At 34.6% G+C, this 10,343-nt stretch overlaps 2 protein-coding genes across 2 annotated transcripts; one reads left to right on the top strand and one right to left on the bottom strand.

Annotated features, from left to right (window-relative positions):
- The first annotated feature begins 599 nt into the window (after window positions 1-599).
- Window positions 600-3,483, top strand: LOC115996426 (cytochrome P450 71A3-like). The gene is made up of 2 exons (XM_031235633.1): window positions 600-1,559; window positions 2,761-3,483. Exons 1-2 carry the CDS (start codon window positions 636-638, stop codon window positions 3,340-3,342), a joined length of 1,506 nt encoding a protein of 501 aa, XP_031091493.1. The 5' UTR covers window positions 600-635; the 3' UTR covers window positions 3,343-3,483.
- A 2,633-nt stretch (window positions 3,484-6,116) lies between these two features.
- On the bottom strand, window positions 6,117-9,317 carry LOC115996427 (cytochrome P450 71A3-like). Its single transcript, XM_031235634.1, has 2 exons — window positions 8,351-9,317; window positions 6,117-6,799 (listed from the first exon to the last, which is right to left on the bottom strand). The coding sequence occupies exons 1-2, from the start codon at window positions 9,260-9,262 to the stop codon at window positions 6,218-6,220; spliced, it is 1,494 nt and encodes a 497-aa protein (XP_031091494.1). The 5' UTR covers window positions 9,263-9,317; the 3' UTR covers window positions 6,117-6,217.
- Window positions 9,318-10,343: the final 1,026 nt, after the last annotated feature.

The following is a 10,343-nucleotide window of genomic DNA, read 5'->3' as shown; positions in this document are numbered from 1 at the left end:
TGTACCGAGTAATATTTTTTAAGAAAAATATAATATTTTTATATTTTAATTTAAAAGTATTTCATTTTTCTTTTAAAATTATTAATTTTTTTATAAGTAATAATATTGATTACTATTACATTTTTAAATATAAGTATTACTCGTATGTTTTTGGTAAATTATTGTGTGGACCATAAATATAAAGTAGATTTTTATTATATTAAAAGTACATTATTTTTGTATTAAAGATACATTATTTCATAGTATATATGATATTAAATAATGTATTTCAGTACAAAAATAATGTACTCTAAAATAATGTATTTTATGGACAAAAATAATGTACTTTTAGTATAATAGAAATATATCTTATATCCATGCTTCATATAGCTATGTGGACTATGGTCCATGCAATGATGGTCGTATATTTTTATGTTGATGCAACCTCTGTGATTGATAAAAAAGTCTCCCAAGAAAGTTACTCTTCAAAAAGATATATCCACACAATGACACACGTAAGTCTGAGGATAATTGTGGTGTCCAGAAGAGCACGCGTTTATTAAATCAATCTCACGTCTCTTCCAATTTTCAAATAGACTTATACGGTTTAAATTTGAACATTCACGTCTCTTCCACTAGCTTCTACTGTGTAATCCATGTTGTCAGAACTCCCAATTAACATGGATATGAATCTCTCCATGTACTATTACCTCTTCCCTTTGTTCATCTCCATCCTCTTCCTCTCCAGATTCCTATTTTCACCTCGCAGAGATAGGAAAAACTCACCCCCATCCCCACCAAAGCTTCCACTCTTGGGAAACATCCTCCAACTTGGCTCCCTCCCCCACCGCTCCCTCCAAAAACTATCCACCCACTATGGTCCCCTCATGCTCCTTCACTTCGGCTCCGTGCCGGTCCTCGTCGCCTCCTCGCCCGGCGCGGCCCGAGAAATCATGAAAGACCACGACTTAGCCTTCTCCGACCGCCCCGCAAACACCATGGCTAACCGGCTCCTCTACGGCTACAAGGACGTCGCCTTCGCCCCCTACGGCGAGTACTGGCGACAAGTGCGAAGCATTTGTGTGCTCCATCTCCTCAGCAACACGAGGGTGCAGTCGTTTCGCAACGTTAGAGAAGAGGAAACAAGATTGATGGTGGAAAAGATCAGACAATTATCATCTTCTGGTTCTTTGATAAATTTGAGTGATGTTTTCATTGAGTTGACGAATGATATAGTTTGTAGGGTGGCGTTGGGGAGGAAGTATAGTAAGGAGGGGGGAAATGGGGAAAAGGATTTCAAGATGTTGCTAAGGGAATTTCTTGAATTATTGGGGACGTTTAATGTGGGGGACTATATCCCATGGCTTGCATGGGTGAATAGAATCAATGGGCTTAATACAAGGGTGGAGAAAGCTGCTAAAGATTTGGATGAATTCATTGATGGTGTAGTGGAAGAGCACATCGGTTTGAAGAAAGAAGAGGGGGATGGTTTAGACTTTGTCAACATTTTGCTTCAAATACAAAGAGAAGATAAGATTGGGTTTCCCATTCACAGAGATTCTATCAAAGCTCTCGTCTTGGTAATTATTAATTACCCTACACTCTCATTTTAGCTGTCTAATTGGTTTAGCTAGATTTGACCGTCTAAATGAGTAATACTACTTACCCAGACAATGAGTTAATATTCAATTTAATTATCAATTAATCAATTATAATACGTAGTAGTTTTTTTAATTTAGTATTAATTAAATATGATGGGTTTTTTTCTGTGTTTAATTGGGTCCTTGACATCGATGATTTTAACTAATTGAATATGTTGTAAGTGTAACTTGGTAATTTACCATCTATTGATATTCAATCTAGAAAACCACAACGGCCGAATTGGACAACTAACTTTCACACATGGTGGAATCAACTAATTCATACACAACATTTTCAAATTAGACAACTAACTTTCTTTTTAATACATGGTGGAATCAGCCAATTCATGAATACCAATAACTATATATAACTCACATTATGAGGAAAATATATTAGGGGAAATAATATTTTTCATATACGTATCATAAAGTTCTATGATATGTATAGCAATTACGAGTATTACAAGAAAAAAAGCCCGAAATAATTATGAATTTATATATGAAAAAAAATACTATAGGGGTGTTTGACAAATAATTGTTAGTTGATAGCTGATAGTAGATTAACTCAGTTGATAGTTGTCACTTGTTCGCGGATTTGACTAGCTAATATTATTATTATTATTGTTATTGTTGTTGTTGTTATGATGATGATGATTATTATTATTATTATAGAATATATATATATATATATATATATATATATATATATATATATATATATATATAAAACATATGTTCACGGGCTTAGGAATTGAAGCTCATAAACACTAATTATTCATTGTTAATTACCTTCACCATACTAGGCAACGTGCTGATAAGCCCCATCAACGGGCTCAAGCATCCCATTGCCTAGTACTCTGAAGAGAAAATGATAGTAACGGGACTGGCAGGCGAGACTGTTCGGTCTACACAATCTCGTCGTTTTTTGTTTTTATTTAGAATGTTTTGGAGAAAATAATTTATTTTTTCAAAAAGCTTATCACAAAGTTACTTTGAAGAACATTTTGAATTTAGAGTTTTGGAATAATAAGTTGTTACAAAAAAGTTGATTAACCAATTGATTGACTAGCCTATTAAATTTTTTTCCCTAAAGTAAATTTGATTTTTGTTGCAATGGTATTTGTTTTCTTTTTTCTGTTAGGATATGTTTTCAGCTGGAACTCACACAGTGTTCACACTTCTTGAGTGGACAATGGCAGAACTGATAAAAAATCCTGAAGTCATGAAGAAATTATCAAGTGAGGTAAGAAGATTGAAAACAAGTGATGATTTAGAAACCATGCAATACTTAAAAGCAGTCATCAAGGAAACCCTCCGTCTTCACCCTCCCATACCATTGCTAGTCCCTCGAAAGGCAATCCATGACGTGAAAGTGATGGATTTTCATGTGGCAACCGGCACCCAAGTGATTGTTAATAGCTGGGCAATCGGGAGAGATCCAATCGTATGGGAAAATCCTGAAGAGTTTAAGCCAGAGAGATTTTTGAATTCCAATGTGAATTATAAAGGAATGCATTTTGAGTTGATTCCGTTTGGAGCGGGTCGAAGGAGTTGTCCCGGTGTGGCCTTTACTGCTAATTTAGTTGAGCTTGCACTAGCTACACTCATGCATGAGTTTGATTTTGCATCAACAGAAGGAGATTTGGATATGAGTGAAGCAACTGGCTTTACAGCTAATAAGAAAATTCCTCTTACTGTAATTGCTACTCCGAGGGTTGACTAGAATATGCATTATTGTATGGACATATCTATTTACACTATTGCTTATTCGTAAACGTATAGTTGAATAAACTCAAGGCGAAAAACATTCATGTATAAGGATAATGCAAATTAATTGAATTCGAGGGGAAAAACATAGAGACTAGAGCTTATTCGTAAACATATAGTTGAAGAGTGGAAAAATATATTGTTTATTGATTGTGTATACAAGAATGAAAATCCTAAACACATATATACTAGCTACTCTAACAATAACATAAGGAATAATAATAATGAAATCCTATGATTGACTAATCATATTACAAAGAATGAGGAAAGAATATTGACTTTAAGGATACCTTTTCTCTAGTTGTTCGTCATACCTCTATAGTGTACTACTTGCTTTTGTTGCTCTTTTTGATTTGGAGTTGTTGCAACTTGATATAAAGACTACATTCCTACATGGATAGCTTGATGAAGAACTTTACATGTACCAACTTGAGGGGTTTGAAGTTCCTGGGAAGGAGCATTGTGTCTGTCATTTGAAGAAGTCTCTTTATGGGCTAAAATAAGCTCCAAGGCAATGGTATAAGCGGTTTGATGCTTGTATGTTGGGGCAAGGATTCTTAAGAAGCTAATATGATAGTTGAGTCTATTTTAAAAAATTTTCTAATTGGTCTTTTATCTATCAACTACTTTATGTTGATGATATGTTCATTGCTTCCCCTGACATGTCTCTCGTTGATAAGTTGAAGTCTCAACTAAGCAATGAGTTTGAGATGAAAGACCTTAGTGCAGTAAAGAATATTCTTCGCATGGAGATACATAGGGATCGCCAAGCTGGTAAACTTTACCTATCCCAGAAAAAGTATGTTGAGAAAGTGCTTGATCGATTCAATGTGTCTAATTGTAAGCCTATGTTTACTCCACTTGGTGTACATTTTACTATCTTATAATTTATGCCCTAAGTCTGATGTTGATGTGGTTTATATGTCAAAAGTTCATTACTCTAATGCTGTTGGAAGTCTTATGTATGCTATGTTATATATTAGACCTGATTTAGCTTATGTTGTAAGTGTTGTGAGTCGTTACATGCATAACCCTGGTAAGGAACATTGGAACGCTGTTAAATGGATTTTGCAATACTTAAAGGGTATTTCCTTTTTGGGCTTGGTTTTTTATCGGAATTCTTCTGTATTTACTGACATTGTGGGCTTTGTAGATTCTGATTATGGTGGTGATCTTGACAGACTTTGATCGCTTTCCAGTTATATTTTCACTCTTTGTAATTGTGCTATCAGTTGGAAAGCTACGCTTCGATCTATTGCTATGACTGAGACGGAATATATTGCAGCAACAGAGGTTGTTAAAGAAGCTACTTGGCTACGGGGTTGGTTATGAAACTTGGTGTTTCACAGGGTCAGACTATATTATGTTCTCAGATAGTTAAAGTGTTATCCATCTCACCAAAAATGATATTTATCCTGCCAAACCAAACATATCGATGTTATATACCATTTTATCTAGGATGTTACGTTGTAGCTGCAAGAGATATTGTTGTTCAAAAGATTCATACATTGGACTTTAGAGAATCTAGCAGACATGCTCGCCAAGGCTCTTCCTATTGCTAAGTTAAAGCAGTGCTTGAGTTTAGTCGATTCTTCCAGTTGTTAATTCCCACAGTGAATTTGATCCAAAGTGGAGATTTTAAAGACATAAATATGTGGCTCAAATCCATGAAGACCAACATGTTGTTGTTATAGCCATCCACGTTGCACACCAAATCGCACGTCTTTCTCCGAATTTGGCTCTCATCCTCTGCATGCCGCATAATTCGACTTCTTTAAATTGAGTGTATAAATATCCTTAATTTCTTCTTTGTAATGCATTCCTCATCAATTTCAATTCATTCATTTTTTCTTGTCTCTTCTCACCTATACATATAAATAAATAAATAAATAAATAAATAAATATATATATATATATTCTTTGTATTCTCTTTTGAGATTGATATATATTTTTATATCCTCCCAAATTAGCAATTTCCTTATTTTTTTATTTTATATGTTTCTTTATTTATACTATTTAACTTTTCTATAATTCTTAATTTACAATTATTTATTTTCGCATTATTCCACTATATTCCTAACACTAAGAATTTTTAATTATTCTATACACAATCAATAAACAATATATTTTTCCATTCTCCAACAATACAATACCAATAAGCTCTATAAGTTTTTCTCCTCAAATTTCAATTAATTTTCATTATTCTTGTAAATGAATCTTTTTTCCACCCCATATAATCTATATATAAATTATTTATACTAAAATTTAATTGAAGGTTAAGTTGGTTTAGATGCTTAAGCAATAATTTACCATCAAATGGGCAATAGTTCGAACCCTACAAAAAAACAAAAAGTATTAATAGTGAGATGAGTGAAATTTTGTTCTTGACATTTTTTAATATTAATAGTGTGAATTCTAATCGGATTTTTTATTTGTAACATTAATATTAATAGTGAGGTGAATGATTTATAATGCGTTTTTCATTCAAACTATTTTATCAAATTAACTATGTTTTATATTTTGCTTTTAAATATTTTTTTTATCATGATGTATTTTGATTTTTCATCACTAGTCAACAATATTTATGACATGGTATTTAAGTTTTTCATTTTCTTTTTCAAAATATCTCGTTAGTTTTAATCTTTCGCCGCCCCCATTGAAGAAGATTTCTGGCTCCGCCACTGTTCACATCATATAATTATAATATTTAATACTTGGCATTTTAAGGCGTGGATAAAACCAAAGTCATTCGGAAAATTAAAATTAAAATTTCCATATAGTATAGCATGCATTATTCTAGGGTAAATACATATGTGCATGCAATGCATATTCTAGCCAACCCTCGGAGTGGCAATTACAGTAAGAGGAATTTTCTTGTTAGCTGTCAAACCAATTCCTTCACTCATATCCAAATCATCTTTTGTTGATGCAAATTCAAACTCGTGCACAAGTGTAGCCAATGCAAACTCAATCATATTAGCAGTAAAGGCCACACCGGGACAACCCCTTCGACCCGCTCCAAATGGAATCAATTCAAAATGCATTCCCTTATAATCCACATTAGAATACAAAAATCTCTCCGGCTTAAACTCTTCAGGGTTTTCCCATATGATTGGATCTCTCCCGATTGCCCAGCTATTGACAATCACTTGGGTGCCGGTTGCCACATGAAAGTCCATCACTTTCACATCATGGAATGCCTTTCGAGGGACTAGCAATGGTATGGGAGGGTGAAGACGGAGGGTTTCCTTGATGACTGCTTTTAAGTATTGCATGGTTTCTAAATCATCACTTGTTTTCAATCTTCTTACCTCACTTGATAATTTCTTCATGACTTCGGGATTTTTTATCAATTCTGTCATTGTCCACTCAAGAAGTGTGTACACTGTGTGAGTTCCGGCTGAAAACATATCCTAACACAGAAAACAAATATCATTGCAATAAAAGTCAAATTTACTTTACGGAAAAATTTGTAATTAAATCAATAAAATATATAGGCATGTTTAGTAACATAACTTATTATCATCCAATTAGTTATTCAATTTTTTTTGTAACAGCTTATTGTTTCAAAACGTTAAAATTCAAAAAGTTGTTTAAAGTAGCTTTTTGATAAAAATAAATGATTTTCTCCAAAACATTCAAATAAAATAAAATAAAAAAACAAGACATGCAGTGCAAACGAGTTCAATAGTACCGCTTGTCAATCCTGTTACTCTCATGGGCTCTTTACAATACTAGGCAATGGGATGCTTGAGCCCATCAACAAGGCTCATAAGCCCGTTGTCTAGTACCGTGAAGGTATCATAAGCCCGTTGTCTAGTACCGTGAAGGTAATTAGCAACGAGATATGTGATAACTAAATAGTGTTTATGGGCTTCTTAAGCCTGTGAAGATATATTTATTTTTATATAAATACTATAATAATAATAATAATAATAATAATAATAATAATAATAATATAATAATGATAATAATAATAAAAATAATAATAATAATAATCGTATCAGCTAGTAGTCAAACCCGCTAATTCAATCCACGAACAACTATAAAGTAAGTCAATACATTACAACTATCCGCTATCAGCTATTTGTCAAACACCCTATAGTCTTTTTCATAGATAAATTCATAATTATTTCGGATTTTTTTTTAAAAATTCTTGTAATACTTGTAATTACTAGACCAAGGTGAATAGCTCCCTAGGCGTCCGCCTAGGTCGCCGGCTGCCTTGGCGGCCGCCTAGCACCTAACTCGGCCGATTGGGTTGAGTTTGCGGCCGATTCGTCCGAATTTGGCCGAGTTAACTCGCCCAACTCGGCAAAGTTACCTGAGTTAACTCGAGCGAGTCAGCATTGTTAATTTTTTATTATATTTAAATCTATTTATTTATATAAGTAATATATATATATTTTCATAGTGGTTAGAGGAAAGATTAGATGTCTTAAATGTCTTTTTGTGCTTAATTGGGTCATCAACTTTGATGGTTTTTACCTAATTGAGTCATCGCCAATTATAATCAATAATTAAATTGAAAATAATCATTATACTCAATGACTAAATTAAGTATTAACCGCTATAGTCGAAGATTAATTTAAATAAAATCACTATAGTCAATAACTAAATTGGGCATTAATCGAGGGTAAATTACCAAGCTACACTTAAAAAATATTCAATTAGGTAAAATAATAATTGAAGTCCGGGATTCAATTAGATACAAACAAAAAAGCATTATATTTAGGCCTAGATTGAAAGAAACTATTATACTTTGCCCTTCTCTCTCCCATTTCTCTTTCTTCCACATCAATAGTTACTATTCCAAAAACCTCAACAAAACCCATATAATGAATGCTCTTAGCATTACTCATTTAAACAGTCAAATCATGTACCAAAAAAAATAATTTAAACAGTCAAATCTAGCTAATCCAATTAGACAGTTAAAATGAGAGTGTAGGGTAATTAATAATTACCAAGATGAGAGCTTTGACAGAATCTCTTTGAATGGGAAAGCCAATCTTATTTTCTCTCTGAATATCAAGCAATATGTCGACGAAGTCTAAACCATCCCCCTCTTCTTTCTTCAAACCGACGTGCTCTTCCACCACACCATCAATGAATTCATCCAAGTCTTTAGCATTTTTCTCCACCCTTCTATCAAGCCCATTGATTCTATTCACCCATGAAAGCCATGGGATATAGTCCCCTACACTAAACGTCCCCAATAATTCAAGAAATTCCGCTAGCAACAACTTGAAATCCTTTTCCCCATTTCCCCCTTTCTTACTGTACTTCCTCCCCAACGCCACCCTACAAACTATATCATTCGTCAACTCAAAGAAAATATTGCTCAAATTTATCACAGAACCGCATGATTGTCTGATCTTTTCCACCATCAATCCAGTTTCCTCTTCTCTAACGTTGCGAAACGACTGCACCCTCGTGTTGCTAAGGAGATGGAGCACACAAATGCTTCGCATTTGTCGCCAGTACTCGCCGTAGGGGGCAGAGGCGACGTCTTTGTAGCCATAGAAGAGCCGGCTGGCTATGCTGCTGGCGGGGCGGTCCGAGAAGACCAAGTCGTGGTCCTTCATGATCGCTCTGGCCGCGTCGGGCGAGGAGGCGACGAGGACCGGCACGGAGCCGAAGTGGAGGAGCATGAGGGGACCATAGTGGGTGGATAGTTGTTGGAGGGTGCGGTGGGGGAGGGAGCCAAGTTGGAGGATGTTTCCCAAGAGTGGAAGCTTTGGTGGGGATGGGGGTAAGTTTTTCCTATCTCTGCGAGATGAAAATAGGAATTTGGAGAGGAAGAGGATGGAGATGAACAAAGGGAAGAGGTAATAGTACATGGAGAGATTCATGTTAATTAGGGGTTCCGATAACATGGATTACACAGAAGCTAGAGGTTATGGAGACTTGAATGTTCAAATCTAAACCGTAAAAGTCTATTTGGAAATTGGAAGAGAGGCGTGATTGATTTGATAGACCTGTGCTCTTCTCGACACCACAATTGTGACACTTGCTTGTGTGGCTATATCTGAATTTCTTAGTTTCGTACTTTCTTGAATTTTTAGAGCATCCTTATCTTGGTATTTTTTTTAGTTGATTTTTAGAAATTTTTGTAATTGTCATTGAAAGAGAATAGGAGATAAAAGATAAAAATAAAAGGAAATTGGAAAAAAAAATGAATTCTGACAGATAATTTTTTAAAAAAAAACATAAAAGCTATGTTGAAAGCTAGCAACCACTCCAAAGCGGCCCAGCTGAAGTGTGTTACACCGTTGAGAAATGTTAGCTCGAAAATTTGGTCTCACATCTGTGTCAATCTTGCAATAAGTTTTTTCTTACTGACAATAACCAAGTATAATTCACTGGTATGGATGCTCTTAGGGGTTGTTTTCGTGCTTTATTGTTGTTATTAGAAATAATCCTTCTACTCTTATAAATACGTATCTTCCTATATTCTGTAAATTGAAGTGATCAAAATAAAATTCTTGTCAAGACTATTATTCTCATCTGGTATTAGTATACCAAAGAATGCATGGCTACAACCCTACCAACACTGCCATCTCCACCAAGCCGAATGTCGCACCGCCACCGATCTGCGAAACTGCCACTATAGCCTCTTCCTTGCACACCGTCTTAGATATTTCCTCTTCATCCCCAATCCCAGTAAATACCCTAGAGATAGCACATCACTTTTTCTTCATTAAACTTACTTCCTCAAACTATCTATTCTGGAAAACTCAGTAACTTGTTCAATTCCATTTCTCCGCGGTCAAAATCTCAATGAATACGTTTATGGCATGCTACCATGTTTGGCTTCGTGTATTCAAGCTCCAAATGGGTGTTGCTTTGTAGCAAATCTTGATTTCGTGTAAGGTAGTTTTTGTGTGGTTATTGCTTTGTCATATATATGTTTTCTTCTTCTTCTTCTTCTTTTTTTTTTTTTTTTTTTTTTTTTTT

This window comes from Ipomoea triloba, chromosome 11, assembly GCF_003576645.1.
Source record: "Ipomoea triloba cultivar NCNSP0323 chromosome 11, ASM357664v1".
In the NCBI taxonomy this organism is placed as follows: Eukaryota; Viridiplantae; Streptophyta; class Magnoliopsida; order Solanales; family Convolvulaceae; genus Ipomoea; species Ipomoea triloba.
Note: the sequence above shows the minus strand (reverse complement) of the source record. Positions and strands in the feature narration are given on the sequence as shown.

Coding starts and splice junctions, on each gene's coding strand:
- LOC115996427 (XM_031235634.1), bottom strand. CDS start 9,262: ATGTTATCGGAACCCCTAATTAACATGAATCTCTCCATGTACTATTAC. Junction 6,800..8,350: donor CTGTCAAAGCTCTCATCTTG/GTAATTATTAAT, acceptor TTTCTGTGTTAG/GATATGTTTTCAGCCGGAAC.
- LOC115996426 (XM_031235633.1), top strand. CDS start 636: ATGTTGTCAGAACTCCCAATTAACATGGATATGAATCTCTCCATGTAC. Junction 1,560..2,760: donor CTATCAAAGCTCTCGTCTTG/GTAATTATTAAT, acceptor TTTTTCTGTTAG/GATATGTTTTCAGCTGGAAC.